The sequence below is a fragment of the Ctenopharyngodon idella genome, chromosome 12 (genome assembly GCF_019924925.1).
Source record: "Ctenopharyngodon idella isolate HZGC_01 chromosome 12, HZGC01, whole genome shotgun sequence".
Lineage (NCBI taxonomy): Eukaryota > Metazoa > Chordata > Actinopteri > Cypriniformes > Xenocyprididae > Ctenopharyngodon > Ctenopharyngodon idella.
In genome coordinates, this window is record NC_067231.1 from 7,377,343 (window position 1) to 7,404,359 (window position 27,017).

Below are 27,017 nucleotides of genomic sequence, written 5' to 3' on the forward strand. Positions count from 1 at the left end.
TGATGGGGGCACTACAGCAGTGAAAAGTACTCCTAAACCGTTACGGTACATTCACGGAACATACACGGGGCGTCAGTGTTAACGCTTCTCTTTACTTTGAATGGGTGACATCATGCGTTGCCGAACTGAACTGCGTTGTGTCACTGGTGTTGCTCGCAGCAGAAGTTGAAAATTTTTTAATTTTTAAGTACCAATGCAGTCATCAGCCAATCAGATCACCTATGCAAATACCCTAATGCAGACGCTAGCCAATTGCATTCATGCAACACCAGAAAAGTAATATGATTGGCTGTTGTCACTATGAGGGTTGCGTCAGCAAAAAACTTCAGACACGCCCTCCATCAAACATCGACGCAGACACCCCGTGTGAATGCACCGTTAGGCGTAGGCTCAAGTGTCTTATATCGTTGGAATCAAGACGGACAAAATGTATGCCTTGGATTCGATCGTCGCTTGTGAAATTTTGGGGTATTTTGGATTTTTTGAAAAACCTACTTTTTGGTTTTTGGCAGTTGCCACCCCAAAGCTGACTAGTGCCACAGCTGGCATACTGATGTAATGCACAAATAATTTTCGCTTTTGGTTTGGCGTTAGTCAACATCCTCATCGGCTCATAATAAAAGATTATCTTACCTAAACTGGGACACTTTAAAAGCATATATCTAATACGAAATATCATTCACAATTTAGTTTCATGTCTGAAATTAATTTATTCAGATAAAGGCACATTTCTGTCTGAAATGCTGAGTAAAAAAGCTAGATCGGAGTGAATCCACAGACTGGAGCGCAGGCTACGCCGCTTCAGTATGTCGGAAGAACGCACTCTTGTCCACAGGAGTGTTGTTATATGGTTGCAAATGCACTCAAAAAAAAAAAATGCTAAGTTGTTTCAACCTAATTTTGGGTCAAGTATGGAGAAACCCAGCTGTTAGGTTTGTCCATATTTGACCCAAATTTGTGTTGAAACAACCTAGCATTTTTTAGAGTGTGGTTTTAATTTATATGTAGTTGCTAGAGTGTTGTGGGTGGTTGCTAGGTGGCTTACTCAAACCTATGGTGTTTTATTTCTAGTGTCTGAATACAATTTTACTCTATGCATCTTTAAAACTCATGCATAGCCCACCTTTACAAAAACTTGATGGAGATGCAGTTACCAATATATCCACTAGAGGTCTTCTTGTCAGCATCATTCAAATTGCTAAGAAGCGTGACACATTATCTGTCTGTTGTTGTTGCTGCACTGTGAATTGTAAATGTGAAAAGGCGTCAGTAATTGTTCACTGAATGTCCATTGCAAATTCATAATGCCAAAGGAACAACAGACAATGCAGTTGATAAGTTTAACGTGCTTGCACATTTTTATGTGAGGCAGGCCGAGACTGTCTATGTCCTGGTCTAGGTTTGGACCTGAAGCTCAGCTGTGAAATTCCTGACTGCAATGAGAGGGCGTCTAGGGCAGAGTGCTGAAAGACTGTGAAATGAATAGTAAGACTATGGGGGAAAGAACTGGGATTGAAGCAACTGGTATGTGAAAGTGTTTGCCAATCAAACACATGCATCCTTTCACATCCAATTTTTAAACCTCACTTCAAACATTTGTAATCATATAATTAATATCTCTACTTATAATAATATCTCCAAATTCTAGTGACAAAGTATTTAATAAATAAGTAAAATAAGTATTACATGTTACAGGCATTCCGGATTTTATTCAACACATCTAAAATAATGATTTTACATTAAACACAGCAGAACATCTACGGGACAAGCCGGATTCCACCAAAGCATTTTTATCTTTATGCACACAATAATAATCTTTTACATTGTAATCCTTTTATTTTTAATATTTGGCATGTTTGTGTGTTGCTGCTCTGTATGTGTAATAAGCAGAGTGTACGCATGTTGCGCGCCCGCATATAGGCGTATATTACTAACACGCTCTTTAAATAACAAAACAAATATTGCGCCATTGACTTTAGACCAGGTTTCAGTTGGTCAATGGCGCAGTCTATTTCAGTTGCCTCAAAATAGCAACACGCCAACAATGCACCTGAACACACCTCGTTTTCAGACCAGCACGCCCATGGGCGCACAAATGGGCGCAAATGCATTTGCTATTTAAACAACGTGGCGAAGGACGTGAAAATGATAACTGCGTTAGGCTGAAACTAGCAAAAAACACTTGAGTCGCACCTGGCGCCGCATTGTGCCGGGTATATGTATATCAGTTTATGCTTGCTACACTTACAAATATTAATGCAGGTTTTTAGGAGGGGCATTAGATTCTTACTGAACATTAACCAGACATTGAGTAACTTGAAAGATGGATTTAGAAATACTCGAAACTTGACAAATCGAAACTGATACTAAAGGTCATTTGTACAGTACATTTCAAATGTAAAAGCTTATCATATATACAAAGTTTTCCAGTGGCCTTCACATTCTTTATCTATTTTCTTGACATTTTAGCTCCAGACATCCATAATTCCAATATTAAAAACTGTATTTTCTTAAGAAATGATTGGTGCTTGTGCTTTTAAAACTCACCACCACAATGCTGAGGTACTGGGGTTAGTTTCTACAGTATTACTATGCAGTTACTAGGGCGTTCAGGGTGGTTGCTAGGACATTTCTAGATGGTTGCTTATCGGCCCAAGTCTCTATGACATTGTGGTTTCTAGATATCATCCCCTTCTTGAATGTAAATCTATGGTCAATCTTTTTTTTTTTTTTTTTTAAAGCAAAATTGAGGTTACAATGAGGCCTTTACAATGGAAGGAAATGGGGCCAATTTTTGGAGGATTCAAATTTTATCAATGTATTTATGAATCATCTATTTTATTATTTATAAAAGCACTTACGTTAGTTCTTCTGTTAAAACTTGTATTATTTGGGCTTTAAATCTGTTCACATCATTTTCATAGTGATTTTACGGTCGACGAGTTTATGGTGTTCCTTGTCAAGGCAACAGAGTTGTAAAATTGAATATAACTTTAGTCAGGAAAGGTTAGTAAGTGTTTTTTCCACATTAAATTCATGTTAACATGAATATCATTTACATCATGTGTAAACAATGTGGCTGTACTATTAAAACAGTTTTCATATGGATTGGCCCTATTCACTTTCATTGTAAGTGCCTCATACCTCAATTATTTTTTTTTTTTTTTTTTTTAAGAAAACAAGAGACATTTTGAAATTATTGACTGAAATTGATTGAGCTTAGCTTGTATTTAAAGTCACCATGAAATCAAAATTCTTATTTTTTTATCGGATATCGCCATATTTAGGTTTTTTTATAAATGATTTATCTGTGCACGTCATTGTTTTTGTTTTAATTCACATTCCCTCATAAACTTTAATCAAAATAACTTCCTTTCTCTCTTGCAGCATCATCTCTTCTCTAATGACGTGTTTACTGGCATGAAGGCGGGGCAACCTGTCACTCACATGACATCACAGCAATATCAAACCACAACCATCCAATCACAATGTACAATTTTTTTTTCTTGTTCGAGAAGCCATTTTTTAAATACATCACAATAAGAAAAGACTATCGCAACTTCCATTTCATCCTGACTTTAATACTAGCCTATTTAATACTTAAGAGTTTCTAACAACAGTAAGCACCATAATATCCAGCCAGGAGACCATCAAAGCATCGTTTCCAGTTCTTTCCAAGACATGGAACCAGAATGTTCCTCATCTGCTACAAAACATGGCTCAAAATCCTGCTCACTTTCCTCTGCATTCCTGCTGATCTGTTTGGACGGAGACCCTTTCCCATCAGTCTGCCTCAGAACCAACTCATGCTGCTGCACTGTATAAAACACAGTCTCTGTATCATGAGGCGCGTAGCCAGGTAAGTTTCCTGAATGGTGGAGACGTGGTTGTCCTTTGCCCCCGATGGTCCCCAGCGGCAGGCCTTTAGTACCACTGACGCTGAGACACACGCTCTGTGTGGTGGTGTGTGACATCATGCCTCCATAGTAGCCACTCCCACATCCCGCACTGCTGTTGACACGAGCCTTCTGCTTCAGGTCTAATGCAAGACTGCGCCTCAGCCATGCCTTCTTAACCTCTGCCTGCACCTGATGGCATCATAGAGAGATATGAAAAGATAGACACAGAAAAAAAAATGGGCTGAGAGACAAATATACTCTGACACACACACAAGTTTAAAAGGTGATGTGTGTAATAATTTCTTCAGTGTTAAAGTGCCCCTATTATGCTTTTTCGGATATTACCTTTCATGTAGTGTGTAATATAGCTGTTTGTGAATGTAAAAGGTCTGCAAAGTTTTAAAAGATCAAAATGCACAATAAATGGAGTTATTGTCTCCCAAAAGTAAGAACCAAGTCTGAACTGCCTGAAACGAGTTGTCAGTAATTCCAGTCTTACTTCCTGCACGTACCTATGTAGGTTTGTATCAAATGTGCAGAATGCCAGCCCTCAAACACTGTAGTTGTATCTGAGGCCTGGAAGAGTTTGGTTTGTGTTGTCGACATGTCAAGAAGAAGCTGTTTTCTGTGCTGTAAAAGCAATCCATTCACTTCCAAAGGATGAGGACTGGGGCTCGAATTGATATGTTAAAACCGACGCCATTGTTACTGTTTGTATCACTGTGTATTAAGTGCTGAGGAAGCCTCTGGAGCTGAAATTCAGATATGATAATGGGCATTTCGTCTTCAACATGCTGCGGTAGACCAATCACAACACACTGGGCCGTCTGACCAATCAAAGCAGAGCAGGAGGAGGGGTTTAGAGAGACTGGATTCTTTATCAGACTGTTTCAGACACATTGGGTGAATTCCAAACGCCGTTTTTGCCCCCTTGAAGGGCACTTCTGGAAGGGGACGCCATTTGTAGGGGCGTTCCAAACGAAAGTGAACAACTGAATCCCTTCACCAAGGGCCATTCTACAAGTCCGTTAGCGAAGGGAACATGCAATGGTCACTTCATGGAAGTAATTTCATTGTTTATGGTCATGTGACCCTCACAATTCATTTCAAATTTAGATATGGCGGGAGAGTTTGAGTTAACGTATAAACAGAATAATTCAAGTAGTTTTGTTGTGATATATTACACACATTTTCGTCATGCATTTCATATTAGGTTTAAAAAAGTTTCATAGGTAAGAAATGTGTTTAATGCTTTATGTTCAATGCTTAACTTATAAAGTTAAGGGAAGATCGGGAACACACACACATATAAAGTATATTCTAAAAAATGTACATTTATTTGCATATATCATATTAACAGCAATAATAAGATATTCCTGTTGTCGCTGCCTAGCTTTGTCGTGGAAACATTCCAAGTGAAGCTAATGAGGAAATTACAAAATTACATTCATTGCTTCCTTTGCCAAATGCGTTCCAAATGGCTTCAAAATGACACAAAAGTGCCCTGCTCCTCCAAAGTCCCCACTGCAAGCTCTGCCCTTCGGAGTCAGTAGGGCATAGGGATGCTCACTCCCGATTAGAAGAGGTGATGCTTCAATGTATATTATGAGAAATGTGTTTTTTGACCTTGGATGCATGTAAACTTATTGTAGCAGACCGCCAAAACAAAATCAGAAGCTTTTAAAATAGCATTTTAGGGGTACTTTAAAATAAATGATCCTATTCCAGCTTGTAGAAATAGTTCAACCAACGATTAAAATTCTGTATTTCGTCTTCATCTCACAAATTAAGATATTTTTGATGAAATCCAAGTTTTTTTTTATATCCCCCATAGAAAGCAACGTAATTACCATCATTCAAGGTCCAGAAAAGTAGTAAAGACATTGTTAAAATAGTCCATGTGACTACAGTGGTTCAACCTTAATGTTATGAAGTGACGAGAATACTTTTGCTCAAAAACAAAACAAAAATAACTTTATTCAACAATTTCTTCTCTACCCTGTCAGTCTTGTATGCAGTTGACGCAGTGAACGCAGTTCAGCACTTCCATGTTTACATCCGAACACCGGCTCAGTATTGGCCGACGCTGTACACGTGAGGACCACAACGCATGCATAAGTTTGAACCACTGCAGTCACGTTGACTATTTTAATCATGTGTTTACTGCTTTTCTGGACCTTGAATGATGGTTAATACATTGCTTTCAATGGGGGATAAAAAAAAAACTTGGATTTCATCAAAAAATATCTTAATTTGTGTTCCGAAGATGAACAAAGGTCTTACGGGTGTGGAACGACATGAGGGTAAGTACTTAATGAAAGAAATTTCATTTTTGGGTGAACTAACCCTTTAAGTATCACCTTAAATATTATTTCCGTAATAAGCACTCTTTTTAAAAGTATGCTAAAATGTGTTTTTTTACGAAGGAAGAACTGTGTGAAGCTTCTTCAAGCATCCAAGTCAGAAGAAAAAAGACATTTGCTATGGGTTTGGAAACACATTTGGTTAAGTAAATGCAGAATTTAAATTTCTTGGTGAGCTATGCCTTTAAACATACAGAGACAATTTTAACCAACCAGCCTGACACAGCAACATTAGCTGAACCAATGGTATAAGTTTAGGTAGGATTGGACAACCAATGGCAGACAGGGGTAGTGTGAAGAAAACCTGTTTGAAGTCATTATTCTCACAATTACAATTACTAAAGTGTCAAACACTCACCTCCCCATTGCAGAAGCAGTAAATAAATGCCACAAAGAAACCCTGAGGAAATAAAATACATCATAAAGAAAAAGCACAATTTTTAAATGGCAACAACAAAACAGTTTTGTAACCAGGTATGTTTCATGTGTCTTAACAAGGAGTAATACGAAAAGTTCTGGCAACAAGTCACACTTAAAGAAGAAAAGCTGCTTGACATGATATAATCACAACCAATCAACATATTTTATGATAATGTACAGCTGTGTGGAGTGGAATTTTGGAGGGGCTACACAGTGCAATGGCACAAAAATAATTTAAACCACTTAAGGCCACCAATTTTGCTGTAATAACCCTAACTAGTAGTCGTTCCTACTCAACTGCAGTGCCCAACATTATCAAGTGGCATACAGTGTGTGAGCTGCACTGTTTCCACTCCTGACAGATGTTTTTTTTTTTTCTCTCTTTTGCAACTTTATTGCGTTGCCAACAGCATCTGTTGACTCAAATCGGCAACTCTCATTGAAAATGAATGACTTCTGGCTGCCGTGTCGTTGAAAGTATAAATAATTGTCACTATGAACATACTGTAACCTATTCACTATTTCTGCTAATTTAATCCAAAATGCAATTTCCTTCATATGCTCTTTATTTCAGATTACAGATTTAAAATTACCTTGGGCAAGAAGACCTGGATTTTAATTTTTTTAAAAACTGGCATATACCTGTGAGGAGTTGAAGAGCATCTCATAATGCATCTGGATCTGCCACAGCAGACCTGTGACGTCAGTGTAGGGAAGAGCCATAAACAGCATGTAATGAACTCCAAACAGCGGCATCAGCACCAGGGTTGACTTCAGCAGCTTCCTACAGGCCACAGCAAACAAATCACTACAAATCATGAGTCCTCATATTTAAAATAGCTTTAAAACATACTAAACAATGTTTTTATTAAAAATGTAAAAATGCAGAATGTTTTCTGTGATGGGTAGGTTTAGGAGTAATGTAGGGGGATAGAATGTATAGTTTGTACAGTATAAAAACCATTAAGCCTATAGAATGTCCTCACTAAGATAGCAAAACAAACATGTGTGTGTGTGTGTGTGTGTGTGTGTGTGTGTGTGTGGTAATTTATAACCTGTACTGCTGTCTAGGGTCCAGTTTCCCTGTGTTTGTTTCCCACAACTTAGAGGCCAAAACCCTGATGATATTGAGGAAGAGGAAGAAGTTTACCTAGATGAAGAGTTATGAGGAACATAAGTGACTTTTCAGTATAGGGTATTTACTGATAGGAAATATTTATACATATTTTATACACAGTAAAATCCCAGAGTTAAATCAACTCTGCTCAGAGTACATATGGTCCCTCTCTAAATAGTGTTAAAGAAACACTGAACCAGAGTTAAAGTTAATGAGATAATTAAGCAATTAATATGGCTGTGACTGAAGTCAGTTGTAGTTCTTGTGTTTCTCTTTTTTTCAGTGATTCTGCTTGTTAACAGCAGGTGTTCATCACTAATGCGCAATCATTACTTAATTAATTGCTTAATTATCTCATTAATTTGAACTCTGCTTCAGTGTTATTTTAACACTATTTAGAGAGGGACCATATGTACTCTGAGCAGAGTTAATTTAACTCTGGAAATTTTGCTGTGTATGTGTGCATTAAGACGTAACAAGTGTTTATAAAATATGTATGATATACAGTATTTTGTACTTTATAAAGTACAGAGTTTTGTTATTGCATATCACATTTAAATATTTAAATTATTATTATAATTTATTGGAGAAAAAAAAAAATCTTACAACAATGGCTGCCAGGATTGGTACTTGATAGATCCATTTCAGGTTGCCTGCACTTATATCCCAGCACCTAGAGATGCAGAAATCCAACCTTCAACTGGATTGTGAGGTAATGTTCATTCATGTTAATTGGTAGTTCACCCAAAAATGAAAATTCTGTCTTCATCTACTCACCCACATGTCTTTCCAGTCTTTTGTTAATCTTCAAAACACAAATTGGGATATTTTTAATGAACCCTGAGAGGTTTCTCTTCCTCCATTGAAAGTCCAGGTAACCAAAACTTAAAAGATCCAAAAAGACATTGTAAAATGAATCCATATTGAGCCTTTTAATCCAAGTCTTGTGAAAAGATACATGATTTAACTTCGGCTTTTATTTATATCTAAACAACGATCGCATAGAGACAGAGCGATACGCATCACAATCTGTAAAATCATGCCCACCGGGGGTGAAAACAATCCAACCCTCTCCATTGACTTTGTATTGCGTGAAGCTGCCTCCTTGTCATTTCTGACTTATAACAAAAAACAGAACAATATCTAAAAGCTGCTATGTGACAGGGTGTATAGCAAACAAGCTAAAAAAAACCCAGAACTAAGTTTTTATAAGCTGTTGACCCCAAAAAACAAGCATTTAAGGACACAAAAGTGGATACAGGCAATTGAGACAGAGCGCAATCTGTCATATTACTCTGGGAACTACGCCCACTGATGGAGAACGTAATCGCCAACAGGATATGCTAGAAGTAAAAACACATTCATTATTTCTAACCATGTCAAAGGATTATTTCACCACCCTATGTGAACCCTAGAGGAGGAGATATATTGAGAAACTAATATTTACCAATATATAATCACTTTTTAAAGTGATTATATCTGTCCACAAGACTTGGATTATGCCATTCAATTCATATAGATTAGTTCTCAGGTTTCATTAAAAGTATGTTAATTTGTGTTTCGGAGATTAAACAAAGTCTTATGTGTTTGGAACAACATAAGGGTAAGTACAGTAAATTATGACTTTTTTTGATGACCTTTAGGAAATCATGTTAAATACATGAACAAAAACATGAATTTACATGCTTTATCACACCATAAATATCTTGACTTCACAGGTTCAACCAGAGACTATTTTTAGAAAGGCAGACATATGGTCATGCCTGGAATTTGCTAAAAACCATGCGACAAAACCTAGACCTTTTGGAAGGCAATTTTGTGGTCTGATGGGCCCTATTTTAGCCTAAAAGCGAAGTGCTAAGTTTGCACCAAGCCAAACAAAGCTCAACACCCAAGTGATTATCCATCTACCCATCCATTCTCCAAACCGCTTGTCCTATGTAGGGTCATGGGGACGCTGGAGCCTATCCAAGCATCTCAGGCCGAAGGCAGGGAACAGGTGATCATGTGGAATATATTCCAAGGTGTTAACATACAGAGATTTACCAGAAACCTTATACAAAAACGAATGTGGAAATAAACCTACTGTGTGTCTGCCAGAGACGCCCGGGCACTGACCCATATGGATACAAACACTGAAGGTATCCCTATGAAAGAGAAAACAAGATCAAACAAAACAGGACGTCAATGTAAAACCCTATCTACAAACTTCTGTTCACCCTCAAGATCATAATAGATTGCTCTACAAATATTATCATCTTCAAAACGAAAGTAACAACTCACCCCAGCCTATGATTGTCAAAGCCCACAGACAGTTCTTATCAGACAGGAAGGCCATGAAGATCAGACTATGCAAGTACAGACCCTCCACCAGGATCCAATAATGATTGGTTGCCAAGAGATACAGGAAAAGGGTCACAGCAACCTTGCAGCCCACCTGATAAACACACAGACCAATAAAACTGATGTTGGGCTTTGAAGAATTAATTACTGTATGTATTCATGTGCAAATGTGTTTTAGTGAGTACCATGTAGGGTCTTTGTCCAACTGCCCCATCCTCTAGTTTGCCGTCATCGGTGACGGTGTAAAGAACGGCATCTTTCACAAATATACTGATTGCTCTGCATATGAATGAGGTGAAGAGGTGGATGTGGATGTAGTTACGGGTGCAATGGAGACGTCTAGAGAGAGAAAAAGAAACACAGAAGAAAAAATAACGTTGACTTTGACGTAGTGGTGGAAATTGATTAATATTAGTGTCTCATAGATCAAATTACAATGCATCCAGATTACAATTATACTACACATATGTAACACCTCTACCCAGGTGCTACTCGCCCTGCTCTGCGTGGGCCTCAAACCTGGGTCTCCGGTGTGGGAGTCGGACACTCTAACAAGGAGGCTAAAGGCTGCAACTTCTAGTGTCAGTCGCTAGAGCATCTCTTAAGATCAGAGGAGTGAGGTTTACTCGCACAGCGACTACTAGCTGGCTTCCGTTACACATAGAACACTTTTTTAACAGTTGTGAAATTAAATACCTACACTTTTTTGTGATTTCGGATGCATTTAGTGTTTTTTGTGTGTTATGACTGTATCATTTACTCATTTAAAGACTCATTAAAAAACACTTGATGAAAATGTCTTTTATTAAAAGCTGTGTGACTACAAAGAGTGTTTAAGCATCATAAACAACAGAAATAAGACAAATTCACAAATTAAATGCCTTCAACATGTCCCAATTCTTTCATTTCAGCAAAACACTGCATCAGTCAGTGAAATGTAGGTCCATCATATTAGGTCTATCTAAATAATGGGTTCTTCAAAAAGGAAAGACTTCAGTAAATGACTGAGATTGATTTGGTCACTTAAAAAGATTCACAAATGTTGCGGTAACACTTTACAATAAGGTTCATTAGTTAACATTAGTTAACTACATTAGGTAACATGAACTAATAATGAACTGCACTTATACACCATTTATTCATCTTTGTTAATGTTAATTTCAATATTTACTAATACATTATTAAAATCTTGTTAACATTAATTAATGCATAAACAATGAACAACTGTGTTTTCATTAACTACGTTAACGAAGATTAGTAAATATAGTAACAAATGTATTGCTCGTGGTTAGTTCATGTTAGTTAATACATTAACTAATGTTTAACTAATGAACCTTATTGCAAAGTGTTACCAGTGTTGCTCCTGGACCAAGAATGTGGATCCAGGAAAGTGTTTCCTTGTGAAAAAGACGTGGGCTTAATTGTATTGAATGTGCACTTAAGAGTGTACTTCAAATCAAAGTAGATTTAAAAAAATAAATATATATATATATATATGTTAATGAAGACCCACTCTTTTTTTACACTTCTACACTTTTAAAAAGTGTACTTTGTAATAATGTGTTACATTTTAAATCATTATGTTTTAGTAATATTTTGTCATGTCATATACACTTATTTTAATGTGTTGACTAACATACTAAAGCACATGTAGCCTAAAGTACTTGAATTTTAACTGTAGTGTATCATTGTATATTATAAATTTGATTTTAAATGTACTAAATTGCAACTTCATCATTACATTTGTGCAATTATAAGTTTAAATTTAAATACATCACACAAGTTTCAACAGAAATTACATTAAAATATAAAGTTAAGAATAAATGCTTGTCAGTATTTGGCAGTGTGCTTTAACCATATTTCAAAGTCAATGGAAGTAATTACATATAGACCTGGTTTCACAGACAGGGCTTAGATTAAGCCAGGATTAAGTATTAGTTCAATTAAGGCATTTAAGTAGCTTTTATAAATGTGCCTTAGAAAAATACATTACTGGTGTGCTTCTTGAGACAAAACCAAGGCACTGACATATTTTAAGATTTGTCAGTGCAAGTTCATTTTTGGGTGAACTATCCCTTTAAGCCTTGTCTGTGAAACTAGGGGATAAAGATGTACTTAAAGGGTTAGTTCATCCAAAAATTAAAATAATGTCATTTATTACTCACCCTCATGTCATTCTACACCCCTAAGACCTTCGTTCATCTTTGGAACACAAATTAAGATATTTGTGATAAAATCCGATGGCTCAGTGAGGCCTCTATTGAGAGCAAAGCCATTGAAACTGTCAAGATCCATAAAGGTACTAAAAACATATTTGAAACAGTGCATATGAGTTCAGTGGTTTTATCTTAATATTATGAAGCGACAAGAATACTTTTTGTGCGCCAAAAAAACAAAATAACGACTTTTCAACAATATATAGTCATGGGCCGATTTCAAAACACTGCTTCATGAAGCTTCTGAGCTTTATGAATCTTTTGTTTCGAATTAGTGATTCCGATCTCCTGTCAAACGGCTAAACTGCTGAAATCACGTGACTTTGGCTCTCCGATTCACTGATTCGATTCGTAAAGCTCAGAAGCAGTGTTTTGAACTAGTCTCATCATTATATATTGTTGAAAAGTCGTTATTTTGTTTTTTTGGCGCACAAAAAGTATTCTCGTCACTTTATAATATTAAGATAGAACCACTGAACTCACATGAACTGTTTCAAATATGTTTTTAGTACCTTTATGGATCTTGAGAGAGGAAGTACCATTGCTGGCTATGCAGGCCTCACTGAGACATCGGATTTCATCAACAATATCTTAATTTGTGTTCCGAAGATGAACGAAGGTCTAACGGGTGAGGGTGAGTAATTAATGACAGAATTTTCATTTTTGGGTGAACTAACCCTTTAAGTCCTACTTACATAAGTGGGGTAAAAGCAAATTTAAGTTCAACTTAAATTTAAATTCTAATTCATTTTCATTTAATTACAAAAAACAACATGCAATTACTGTAAGTGTCAGAAAACATTACATTCAGTTATCATTTAAGTACATTCCCTTAAAGTGTATTATTTCCATAATAAGTACTCATTTTAAAAGTATATGCTACATTATACTACGGGGCTGTTGGATGCTCGAATCTGATTGGTTGACCAGTGTTCTAAGGCGTGCAATTATTTTCAGGGAAACGCATGGCTAAAGTAGTTCTAGCAGGTCTTGACCGCATTGCAATTCCATATCACTTCGCCAAATGATTTCAGCTATTTCAATAGGTCCTAATACAGCCAACCGCAAAAGAAATAAAACCCACAGCGACACTGATCAATCAAATAAATATAGTAAACAATAGGATGAAAAAGACAAATTATTGTCACGGTTTTTGCCACAAAATACGTTTTATTGTGTTCTGAAAGCGCATACTCCCTCCCCCTCTCTCTCTCTCTTTCAAGCGTACACAAGTCACTTGCACAGAAACGTTTTGTCAGCGCTGTTCTGATGAATTAATCAGTAAAAAAGTTTAGCAACTTAAAAGATACATGGCATTTCTCACCAGCGAGGTAATAACTGTGCAGTTCTTGAGGTAGATAAACTCATAGTTTCGCTATTAGTAGAGACACCACTGTCATGAGAGACGCACTCTCTCTCTCTCTCTCTCTCTCAACTGAGTTAATAACTGTATCAACGGTATTATTCCGATATCAAGGCTCAAGCCTCCGTTACTAGTTCTGAAATGACATTTTGGAATTAGCAACGGAGGCTTGCAGAACTACTACAACTATTCTCTACTCTCTTCCTCAGAGAGCAGAGGACCTGCTGACCGTCTGATCAGATCATAGCAAAGATATCTTAGTAAACATAAGTCTTTCTGTACAAATGGTTATCACGTGGATGTAGATAAGCATCAAGGCATCACATACTCATGAACATGAATCAGGCACTGACTGAGGGGACATGGAAACATGTAGCATTCTGCTGGATTAGATTTGTGTTTGTAAAGTGTATGTAAAGTGTTATCCATTGTTTTGTCTTGTTGAAATGTTCAGGTTGCACTTACTTGAAATAGCAAAGGATAAAGACAGCCACTAGTAACGCCGCCAGTGATATGGAGTATCCAACAGTGTACATGAGGTAAAGACGCTCAAAGACCTCCTAAATAAACACAGCAAAATAGTACACAATAATATAGAATTGTGTACATGTCAATGTCTATACATTTTAGTCTATGCTCTTGTTTAGACCTTTTGGACCTTTAGACAAATTACTCTTCATCTCCAAACTAAATACATTTTCTATGTGTTGCTATGGATGTTTCTGCATGGTTGCTACTGTAGGTACTGGTCCATGTAAAATAAGTCTCTATGATATTCTGGTCTATAGATATGGTTCAGGTCCTTCAATTATATACTGAATATATTGATTTTTTTTGTTAATCTGCCATGTGATAAAAATCAAATCATTTAGAAAATGGCAATTAGTCACATTCTGAAGTTTAATACTTATAGTTAACGATTTGTTCAAATCACTTAATCTAAGTATGAGCAACAGTAATAGTAATGCATGCAACCAATTAGATTATAGCTGCCTATGAGTTGAAAAATGCACACACCTCCTGTTCACTGTGGTTATTGTGCAGGTAAGTGGTGCATTCTGTGTAGTTGGCCCATGTCCGGTTTATGGTGGACACCTGCTCCCAGTTACCTGATGCATCACAGTGGCGATATGCATGTCCTAAAATACATGTAAAACAGACATGTATATAAATAGGTACACCAAAAAATCAGCCTCTGAGGGCATTTCTTTTGTGTATTCTTACAAGTTTATTCTATTATTGCTATTAGTATACTTCTTTTAATCTAAAAATAAGAGAGTGGCTATAGTTTCAACCTATTTTTAATGTATCACATATACAGTATATTTAACAAATTTATACTTAAGTGTACTTGGCTTATACTGACAAAAAAAGTCAAAGAATATCTGGTCTATACTTGTACTTAATCTTTTGATCTACCTATACTTAAGAAAAGTATAAATAAGAGAATGAACCTCATTGGTTACACCGCACGTTTGAGCTTCCAGAAGAGGTTTGTTCTTGTGCATCATTCAGGTTTGGTTGAGCTTCTGCTTATGTTCGCTGATCAATGTTTACATGCGAGTAAAAGCCTAAATTAAATCTGTTTATCATATAAAGCGATCGAGAAAATTCAGAAAATTTGGACAAAACCGCTCGATTCATATGGATTGGTTTACAATCTCTTTATGAACTTTTTGAAGCATCAAAGTGGTCGTTGCAAAGGCAGTCAATGGAGGAACAAACATCTCTCAGATTTAATCAAAAAATATCTTAATTTGTGTTTGGAAGATGAACAAAAGTTTTACGGGTGTGGAACGACATGAGGGTGAGTAATTAATGACAGAATTTTCATTTTGGGGTGAACTAATGCTGCGTTCTAGGCAGGTTTTTGAGCCCGTAAGTCACGACTTCAAACCACAACTTTGTAGCATTCCAGGCAAGTCAGGCCAAACTGCCTGAGTGTAAACAAACCAGCATGGCGGACCATACAGGGCTTATGCTCATTTACAATTATTTCTATCGCCAAAGGTGCTTACTCCTTGCTTATTTGAGGGAAACGGAGAAGGAAAAATGGCGCATAAGGCAAGAGAAGCTGTTATACCTTTTATTTTACTTTATTTTACCGTGCACTTGCATAAACACCGCATCCGTAAGGGCTGCCATTGTTGTTTCGCGGGCTATGTGACGTCAAAGCACGGAACTGGGAGTACATCGATCTAGTACGAGTTCACGGGTGGGAAGTCACGGGTTTGACTGCCGTTCCCAGTGCACTTTCATGGGTAGAAGGTTGGAAAAACACGGGTTACGGGTTGCCTGGAACGCGGCATAACCCTTTAAAAAGTGGGGTAGAAGTATAGCTGGTAAACTAACAGTTTCAGTAACTAAGTGTAGTACTGTTTACAGTGTAGCTGCAATACAAAAGAAAAACTTAGATTTAATTAACTAGTTGTGTGCTCAAAGTTTATATAAGGGCATGCTTTTATAAAGTAAATGTGAGCCATTTTATCCTCAGAAATATTGATATTGTGCAGTTAGGCCTATACTATGAGTACATTGATTTTAGTATGCTAACTACATAAAGTACAGTTGCAAGAAAAAGTATGTGAACCACTTGCAGAATCTGTGAAAATGTGAATAATTTTAAAAAAATAAAGGAGATAATACAAAATGCATGTTATTTTTTATTTAGTAGTGTCCTGAGTAAGATATTTTACATAAAAGATGTTTACATATAATCCACAAGACAAAAAAAAAAAATAGCTGAATTTATTAAAATAACCCCATTCATAAGTATGTGAACCATTGATTCTTAATACTGTGTGTGGTTACCTGGATGATCTACGACTGTTTTTTTGTTTTGTGATTGTTGTTCATGAGTCCCTTGTATGTCCTGAGCAGTTAAACTGAGCTCTGTTCTTCAGAAAAAATCTCCAGGTCCTGCAGATTCTTCAGTTTTCCAGCATCTTTTGCATATTTGAACCCTTTACAGCAGTGACTGAATGATTTTGAGATCCGTCTTTTCACACTGAGGACAATTGAGGGACTCAAACACAACTATTAAAAAAGGTTCAAACATTCACTGATGCTCCAGAAGGAAACATGATGCATTAATAGATGGGGGGTGAAAACATTTGGAATTTGAAGATCAAGGTAAATTGTATTTTATTTGTCTTCCGGGAAACATGAAAGTATCTTCTGTTGCTTCCGAAGGGCAGTACTAAATGAAAAAAAATTATATTTAAACAAAATAAGAAAAATTTGGACATCTTCATCCTGTTCAAAAGTTTTCACCCCCCGACTCTCAATGCATCGTGTTTTCTTCTGGAGCATCAGTGAATGTTTGAACCTTTTTTAATAGTTGTGTTTGAGTCCCTCAGTTGTCCTCAGTGTGAAAAGACAGATCTCAAAACCATTCAGTCACTGCTGTAAAGGGTTCAAATATGCAAAAGATGCTGGAAAACTGAAGAATCTGCAGGACCTGGAGAATTTTTCTGAAGAACAGAGCTCAGTTTAACTGCTCAGAGCAAACAAGGGACTCATGAACAACCATCACAAAACAAAAAAACAGTCGTAGATCATCCAGGTAACCACACACAGTATTAAGAATCAGTGGTTCACACACTTATGAATGAGGTTATTTTAATAAATTCAGCTATTTTTTTGTCTTATGGATTATATGTAAATATATTTTATGTAAAATATCTTACTCAGGACAGTACTAAATAAAAAATAACATGCATTTTGTATTATCTCCTTTATTTTGTTAAAATTATTCACATTTTCACAGATTCTGCAAGTGGTTCACATACTTTTTCTTGCAACTGTATACTTGGGAAATATAATTTAACTTTACTGAAGTTTAATTAATAAAATGAACTTTTCCCCTGTAAGGGTATGTACATTTTCAGTATTAAAATACTTTCTCCTCTCCCAGTTTAATATACAGAGTAATATAAGTAAAAAAAAATGAAATACTTCAGCTTTAGAGTTGGGGGGTAATGCATTACAAGTATTACTTTTTTCAAGTAACTAATAAAGTAACGCATTACATTTAAATTTACAACAAAATATCTGAGTTACTTTTTCAAATAAGTAATGCAAGTTACTTTGTTTTCCTTTTTATTGACTGTTGGAAGAAACTGGAAGTAAGGTGTAGAGGTGTTGTGTGCTCTGTGTAAACATGATGGATATTGTAGTTCTAGACTAAATGTGAACATTCATTTACTCATCTCACTTGCACAAAAACAGATAGCTCAAAATGAAAATCGTAATATGCAAACTCAGAATATTACACAAACCTGCAATAATTGAATGTCAAATTTTGTTTATGTATTTAATCTCACTTTATTAACCAATGTCTTTGCTGCTGACCAATGATCTAATTATTCAACCATACGAATAAGCAAAAATTACAGTACTTTGGTAAAACATCACATTTGTGTTTATTTTTTTGTTTTTGTTGCTGAAGTACGTGTTTTCTAATCCTGCATCCTATTCCTCTACAATTCAGAATGGCAGCACATCTGAAAAGTTTATCTGAGCTGTGCCCTCTACTGCACAGGTATGAATTTGAATCTCCTACAGCCTGAGGATTTTTTGTTTCACTTTTTGTTTGAAAAGACCTTTTCATTTGCCAAATGAAAAATGAAAATGCATTGCATTGCATTCCATAAAAAGTAACTAAGTAATGCAATTAGTTACATTTTTAGGGAGTAACAATATTTAAAAGTAACCTTTCCCAACATTGTTCAGCTTTAATTGTATTTAGTTCAGGTGGGTTAAGCAGACCTCTGTGGTTGAAGTCATAGATGTACTCCGGGCACAGAACTGCAACCATCTGACTGGGTTTTCCTGCGGGCCAGCAAATGATCCCATCCCACTCAGGAACACAGTAATTCTCTGAAAACACACAAAAATATCAGATTCATATGTTTTACAAAATTAACACTTATATATTTAACACAAAATATGCAATCAAATTATTCTTCAACAAAATGTTTGGAGACATGCCAAATTAGTCTCTTCAACATAGGAAGCCAACGATATGAATCCTGAATCTTTTCTCATAACCAGACAGCAGTGGATCTGTATTCATTCCACAGTTGTGGGTATGTCCGTATCCTGCTATAAAGTGACTCATCACTACGAACAACAAAGGAACCTGAGCTCAAATCAATATTCCTTATCCTAAAATCTTGCTATAAACAGCGCCGCAGAATAATTTGATCCTGCTGTCTTCAGGAAATTGGGTCTGTAGGGTTAGGAAGATACATGCTTTTGATTGCTTCAGTAGCTGTCAGTATGCTACAACTATTTTTGTTAGCTTTACATTATGCCAAATTACACATTTAATTTATTTGATAGGGTAGGTATCAGCACACATGGGTCATATGTTTTCTTCTGTTTTATCATTCGCCAGGTGAAAATCATAAGTCTGATTGCTTTAAAAGTAATAGCACACCTAAATTTGAGGTGTCAAAGTATAATACTTATGGTTAGGGATGTTGCTAACAATTATGACATTGTATAACAAACCCTATACCCACACAAAAATTATATCATAATACCTCTGACCACATCTAACTGTGCACGGATGTTTCTCTCACACCTCGCACGTGCACCAATCAGAAGAAAGATCTGTTCATCTCTGGTGAGGACATCATCAGAATCAATCTGTAAGAAGAGCAACAGAGAAAGACAGAACATTATTCTCACCCTTTCACTATATATAATCCCAAACCAAACCATGTTTGGTGAATACCAACAGCACAGTATCTTCATCATTTTACTGTTTATACAATGGTGTAATTTTAATTAGCCTACAACCAATAGATAGCAAACAGTTTGCTGAAGACAAGCAGACTAAGGACATGGATTACTGGAACCATGTCCTGTGGTCTGATGAGACCAAGATAAACTTATTTGGTTCAGATGGTGTCAAGCGTGTGTGGCGGCAACCAGGTGAGGAGTACAAAGACAAGTGTGTCTTGCCTACAGTCAAGCATAGTGGTGGGAGTGTCATGGTCTGGGGCTGCATGAGTGCTGCCGGCACTGGGGAGCTACAGTTCATTGAGGGAACTGTGAATGCCAACATGTACTGTGACATTCTGAAGCAGAGCATGATCCCCTCCCTTCGGAGACTGGGCTGCAGGGCAGTATTCCAACATGATAATGACCCCAAACACACCTCCAAGACGACCACTGCCTTGCTAAAGAAGCTGAGGGTACCTAAACCCTATTGAGCATCTGTGGGGCATCCTCAAACGGAAGGTGGAGGAGCGCAAGGTCTCTAACATCCACCAGCTCCGTGATGTTGTCATGGAGGAGTGGAAGAGGACTCCAGTGGCAACCTGTGAAGCTCCATGCCCAAGAAGGTTAAGGCAGTGCTGGAAAATAATGGTGGCCACGCAAAATATTGACACTTTGGGCCCAATTTGGACATTTTCACTTAGAGGTGTACTCACTTTTGTGGCCAGCGGTTTAGACATTAATGTCTGTGTGTTGAGTTATTTTGAGGGGACAGCAAATTTACACTGTTATACAAGCTGTACACTCACTACTTTACATGGTAGCAAAGTGTCATTTCTTCAGTGTTGTCACATGAAAAGATATAATAAAATATGTACAGAAATGTGAGGGGTGTACTCACTTCTGTGAGATACTGTATAACTTTACTTGCAGATAATATAATATTATTTAAATAAAAGGCCACTTAAGTGTACACACTTTATTTGTCCATAATAAGCTTCCTTTTAGTGTTTACATGTATTTGTATATAATATTTATTATGTAGTACTTGCTTTGTTATAATTTGAGTTGGTTTTTTTTTTCGGTCTCATTACTCATTGGGGGATTGACACATCAAAAAAGAAAGTCAGTGTTTATAACACTATCTAGATTTGTTGTTTTACCGTTTCATCTGCATCGCACAGGTGATGCCTGTGATACATCAGATCACAAAAGACTGATAAAAACCTTGTTTGTTTCTAAGAATATACTGTACATGTTGGTTTTTCATTTTCCACGATCTCAGCTGAAATCATTGACATATCATCCATCTATCACCACACCTGTCACACCTTCTTTAAGGCTGATGTGCTGTCTCTCAGTGTTGTGAAATATTTGCACTGTCCTGTGGTATGTGACAAGCTCTCTTCAACCTTCAGGATGAGAGAGCATATCCAACCTTACACACCTCACACCCATGGGCATCCCTCACCACCATCCTACACTATGAGCCCTTATCTCTGTGGAGAATCGCAGGAGCATTTGTGCCCTAAATACTTTCACAACCACCATTTCTTTCTTTGTCTTATATTAGGTGTGTGAGTTTGAGGTTTTCTCAAACTCACACACCTAATATGAGACAAAGAAAGAAAGAAAGACTCAAAAATAGCTCTTAAAAATAGGCTTAATCACGGACAGTGGACCCATGTGATTGAAACAAGTAAAAACCCAATAAAATCAACCATATAAAACTAACTAGAATCAATGGTCAATAGAATCAATTCATTTAACATGAATTAAGTGTTTTAGTTGAATAAATGATTTTCATTTAACTTGAATTATTCAAGTTATCCTACAACTAAGGCTTCTTGTTTAATGATCTGTTTATACAGTATACAAGCTAACTAAATATAACTTCCCTTTACACATTGTCAGGTTTATGTTCTGTTTTGGTACTCTTATTTTGATTTAAGCTTAGTTTTATGTTCTCTGTGTTCTTGGTTCCTGGGTGTATTTCCTGTCTACCTTAGTTGATCTAGTTTCCTAGGCTGCATCTGAAATCGCTAATCACTTGAGCAGGTACTTATTTTGAATAATGTCAAAATGTCATGTTGTCAGTAAAGTGTCCATCATATATGCACTCAGAATCTCACCGGAAATAGTAGGTCATCCAGGTACTTTTTGCTTACTCTTTGATGAGTACTGTGAATTCGAACATACCTCTTTTGTCACATACTCTTTTTCATCTATATAGTAGGAGTTTTTTCCCCTTTGTGTGTTAGTTTTGTTTAATTTTTGTAAATAAATACGGTTGCTGCTGCTAGATCCCGCCTCTGCATTTCCTTGCTCCTGCTGCAACCAGCACACTAACAGAAGAAAGAACCTATCATAAAATATGGATCTAGCAACAATTCTTTCACCTGTCACCCCCGAAGACCTTCTCCTCTCCTTCTCACAAGATGGCCGTCCCCTGGAAGACTACATGGAAGAGTTCCTCAAGCTCAGCCACCTGGTGTCCTAGGGTGACGGTGCCCTGAAGACCATTTTTTTTTCTTTTTAAGTGGATTGGAAATACCCCTTGGCTGTCCCAGTGGGTATTTTAATTGGACTGTTTGGAGTTGGGTCCCGACCATGCCCCCACTCCTGAGGTAGATTTGCTCCCTACGAGCTCATGTAATATAATAGACTCAATGTTTCTGCCCAGTTTCCTGTATCTGTCATCACTGATTCCGTCCAGTCTCCTGCCTCCTTTGTCATCGCTGGTTCCATCCTGTCTCCTTCAGTGTCATTGGTCCTGCTCAGCCTCCCTCTCCCTCCTCCTCTGCCAACTCTCTCCAGCTCCTCAGCTTAGTCTCTGCTGGCTCCCTTCACCTCTGCCGGCTGCCTTCAGCTCCTCAACTCCGTCCTCTGTGCCTCCATCATGCTCCTCACCTCTGCCTTGGGCTTCCCGGACTCCAGCCCCGCCTTGGTTTAAGGATCTCCCAGCTCCACCTCAGGCCTCTGAGCACATGACTCAACCTGTTAACCCATCAGCTCCAACTTGGCTCCACGATCCCTCGTCTCCATGTGGACTGCCATCCTTCAGGCTCCACCGGGCTCCCTCATCCCTCCGGCTCCGCCTTGGTCAGACATCACCCTGGTTTCACCACTGGCCTCCAGACTTCTGGCTACACCTCAGCCCTCCTGCGACTCCACTGGGCTTCACCTTCCCTCTGGCTCCACCATTGTCCTCTGTCTCTCCAGATCCACTGTGGTCTTCCGATCCCCCATCTCCACCTCAGCCTCATGAGCCGTTGGCTCTGCCTTGACCCTCCAGTCCAGTGGTGTCACACTGTGTCTTTGACTCCTCAGCTCTGCCCAGTTCTCCACCTTGCCCAGCTCCACCTCGATCGGTCGGATTCCTGAATCCGTCCTGGCCACTCCCTCCATTGGTTCCACTGTGGGTCTGCCTCTTCATGGCTCAGTTCTGGGTCGCTCCCTGGCTCCTCCCTCCTTCGTCTCCTCCCTGGCTCCTCCTTGGATTCTTCCTTTTTTTTGTTTCTCCATGGACACTTCCTCAGTTTCCCCTGTGGACTCTTGCTCCTTCCCCTTTTCCTATGAACCTTTTTCTGTTTTCACTCCTAACACTACAGTGTAGTTTCTGTTTATGAAAACGGTGGCGTCATGCGCATGCGTATTATAGGTTCAGTCTATAGGGATGTAGTAATTCTTTACAAATTGATATCACCAACTACTGGCCTGGCATGCACAACACAGCATTTTTAGTCATTTTTGGGGATCTCTGTGAACGAGGAACATTTTGACGTTGTTGTCTATACATGAAACATTTCAAAAACACAAAGGAAGAACTTTTCCGTTTTTAGTACATCGTTGTTGTGTAAACGTACCCTTAGTTTCTGTATACTCTGTTTAGCCTTTTTTGTTCGAGCTACTTGATTGAATCATGTTATTTCAAAATGAAAACATTGAGCTAAGCCAAAGCGTAGTCAATTTAACATGAAGCAATTCCATTTGAACCAGAAACCTGATACAATGGTTTTAAATTAAAAATGAATTGTTTAAATACAGTGAATAGTATCAAAATATAGATTTTTTTTAGTAATGTTCATTTTTTATAAAAAAAAGAATGAAAGAAAATTCAGAGATCTGAACAGACTGTATAAAATCATATTCTATTCTCCTATCCTATTAAATGTAATAGTCACCCACTTAAAATCATTTAGCTTGTTGAGAAGAGGTGTCCATTACTTTTCTAAGTGATCAAATGTATAATTTTTGTCTGACGAATGATAAAACAGGTAAAACATTTTTTTAGCTAAATCTCAAGACCAGAATATCACAGAGACTTGAAAATGAGCCCTTTTGATCGGAATAGAAGCAACTTCCTAGCAACCACCCTGGCAACCCAAACAACCACTTAGTAATTAGTAACCACTCAAAAACAGAATATTTACAGTGAATTCTGCACGGACAAGCCCAAAATTTTGCAATTTTGTTCCTCTGTGCAGTTATCGTTATAGTTGTGATGTGAACTGTGCTATTTTTTATATTTAGAACGATTTTTAGAACTATTATTATTATTATCATTAGCATTATAGTTACTGTTCTTGGTGTGAACAGGCCTTTACACTGAAACTGCAAGAGTCAATTAACCAACTGTCTTATTTGATTGTTGTTTTTTACCCTTGGAAAGCGTAGGGATTGATGAACCACACTTTCAGGCGCTCTAATGCCATTGATTCTTAATAATTGGTTTGCGTAACTGCCCAGTGGTCAAACATTTGTAAGGATATTATCATTATAGATGCTGTCCAGAACACTGAGCACATTTACTGTAATTCCAATTGCCTTCTCCAGCAAAGGTGAAATTAGTGGCATGGCAGTGCTCTTGATCAATCATGATATTCAGGGCCTAAATTGCCCATTTATCAAGTGTTCATCTCTCGCTGACCAACTAATTTTCTGCTTCATTGAGCATGTGCATGCATTGGCCAGTAAGTCTTTCTGAGGTTGACAGCACAAACAAAGAGACACATTTTCCTTTCCTCCTTACCAAGAAATATAGGACATGCGCAACCTATATATATATATATATATATATATATATATATATATATATTACAGCATTTACTTTGTTAAGGTTAGTTAATAAAAATGTACAGTTCACAATGCATAAACTAATACAAGTTTTGTATAATGTTGTATAATAGTTTTGGTTTTTATAATGAATTAGTAAAATAGAGGTTGCAATTTTGTACATTTAAATTATATTAACTTTAAAATGTAATATTAAAATATACACTAGAGTTAAAATTATAATCAAGTACTTTATATGTGTAATAGTATTAGTCAATTTTGTCATTCATCAAAGAATGATCAAAACGATAATTGAAATGTAATAATTTAAAATGTACATACATTAATATTATATTATTAATGAATAATGCCGATTTTTAAATATACTTTTAAGATCTGAAGTTCACTACAAGTGCACACACACTTAACACAATTAAGCACACTCCTTTTTCATAAGGGAAAGACTAAATGTGGCCCTTTATTTTACAGTCCTGTTCTACATGTACATACTTGTTAATAACTGGGTAATAACCTGAACCTACCCCTAAACCTAACCTTAACCCACACTGTAATTTTTTTTTTTTAATATTTACAGCAAAATACTGTAAAAATGCTATAGTAAAAACATGTTAATTGGTTAACTATAAGTTACCTTACCATATAACAGGTTTAACATGACATTATTTGTCATTTTACTGTAAAATACTGTCAAATTTATGGTTTTTGCAAGTAAAAACTATGAATTATATATTTTATGACTTATTGACTTATTCACGATACAGCACTAGCCTCGAGTACCTTATTGCTTTTATAAAACGGTTACCACACAATACAAATATTAAAGCCAAAAATATGTATCAATGCAACTTTCATGAAGTAAACTCTTACTAAAAGCCTTCCTTCCGCCGGAAAAAATAGTCCCTGACCGTGAACCGCAACAGAAGTTACATTATTATGCCATTAGATGGCAGCAAAGATTGTCTTTATGAGTGTGTCAGTCAATAGCGAAGACTTTTACATTGAAAAGACTGAATTGTTGTGAACACGGAACAAGACGCAAAAATACTTTGACTAGCGCTGTCAGTCACGGGAAAACCATTTATATGTTAAAAGGACAAGATAATACATAAGACATTTAAACAGATTTTTTATTATGAACATAGGACTGACCTGAAGGAAAATGCTAAATCTGAATGCAGGTAATAAACTCGCTCACTCGATTTCTTTCTCACAACTCTTCTAGTTCTACATACAGCTTCAATGAACAATATCAACTGAGAACAAACAGTTTACATTGCTAAGAGTGGTTGCTAAGGGTGTTGTGTAGTGATACACAGAACCGTTGGGTGAATCAGAATCAAGGACAGGAACTAACCGTTTTATGAATTAACATTATATCACTTAAAATATATATAGTAAAACTGGTCATTATATCACTTAAAAGGCATCTAGTAAAACTGGTCACAGTATTTTTTACTGGGAATTTCTGGCAACCACAGCTGCCAGGTTTTTTTTACCATAAATTTAATGGGATATTTTTTTTTACAGTGCATGTAGTTACCTTACTGTATATTGCCCACTACTTTGGTAAGTACACGTAAGTGCATGTACTGTAAAATAAAGTGTAACCCAAATGTATGCAAACTGTCCCCACAGTAGATGTATTAAATCATTTGTTACATTTATATAGCGCTTTCTGCTATGAATAAAGCAGGGAAGCCAGGCATAAGTCAGTAGTCAGGTACTCACCAGAGCTCTGGCTTTCATCAGCACACTGCACAGCACAAAAGCCACGGCGACCTCCACTGACAACATGCTTAACCAAAGACCTTTGACCTTTTCCAGAACGTCTGCTCACCAGAGGGCTCCTCTTACTTTTCAGGACATGGTGGTCACATCGAGGCGCCGAGAACTGAAGTCTGTAGCCTTTTGTTATTCTGACGCTGTTGTGTCTACCAGCAATTCATCTGTTGGAGTCTGACAAATATTTTAGCTGTGGTTAATTTATGAAATAACTGGATACACTTACATGTAGGCAAATTTCAAAAAAGTAAAATCCACTTTCTCTTTTTAAAGTAAAAAAAAAAAAAAAAAAAAAAAACGCTCCTTACCCATCAAAGATGATATTCTTCCATTTCTCTGATTCTTGTTTTTTCTAAACTCTTATCCTTGATTGAAGATGAGACTTCCATTTGGAGATCTGTTAAAGAGAGGCTTCACTGCCATTGTAGAGATGTGATCTCCTGCGTGTGAGAATGTGTGTTGTGAGAGTGTTCTTAGTGTGATGGTCATCGCTGGCCCTCGGCTGCTGGGCTCCACCACTGCGGGGTAGACATGAAGAATGTTAACCCTTCGCTGTCATGAGAAGACAAAGCCCTGACCCTCCTAATTACCAAGGTTTCTATTTTTCTAAGCTCATTCCTGCACACGCATTACAAACACGCTTCCTTATAAGAGGCTCTGGAATACTATAGATTGTGACTGATCATTGCATTCAAATATTTATAAATT

At 37.1% G+C, this 27,017-nt stretch overlaps 1 protein-coding gene across 1 annotated transcript; it reads right to left on the minus strand.

Moving 5' to 3' along the window:
* Nucleotides 1-1,393: 1,393 nt before the first annotated feature.
* On the minus strand, nt 1,394-26,883 carry pth3r (parathyroid hormone 3 receptor). Its single transcript, XM_051914777.1, has 13 exons — nt 26,256-26,883; nt 19,271-19,376; nt 18,492-18,602; nt 14,739-14,860; nt 14,187-14,281; nt 10,328-10,481; nt 10,083-10,236; nt 9,886-9,946; nt 8,406-8,472; nt 7,738-7,832; nt 7,325-7,466; nt 6,621-6,662; nt 1,394-4,088 (listed from the first exon to the last, which is right to left on the minus strand). The coding sequence occupies exons 1-13, from the start codon at nt 26,319-26,321 to the stop codon at nt 3,651-3,653; spliced, it is 1,653 nt and encodes a 550-aa protein (XP_051770737.1). The 5' UTR covers nt 26,322-26,883; the 3' UTR covers nt 1,394-3,650.
* Nucleotides 26,884-27,017: the final 134 nt, after the last annotated feature.

Excerpts from the sequence above, each read along its gene's own strand:
- pth3r (XM_051914777.1), bottom strand. The coding sequence starts at position 26,321 with ATGTTGTCAGTGGAGGTCGCCGTGGCTTTTGTGCTGTGCAGTGTGCTG. Across the intron at positions 14,861-18,491 it reads CTATGACTTCAACCACAGAG|GACATGCATATCGCCACTGT; the intron begins GTCTGCTTAACC and ends CATGTATTTTAG. Across the intron at positions 8,473-9,885 it reads GCGTCTCTGGCAGACACACA|GTGCTGGGATATAAGTGCAG; the intron begins GTAGGTTTATTT and ends CTGCATCTCTAG.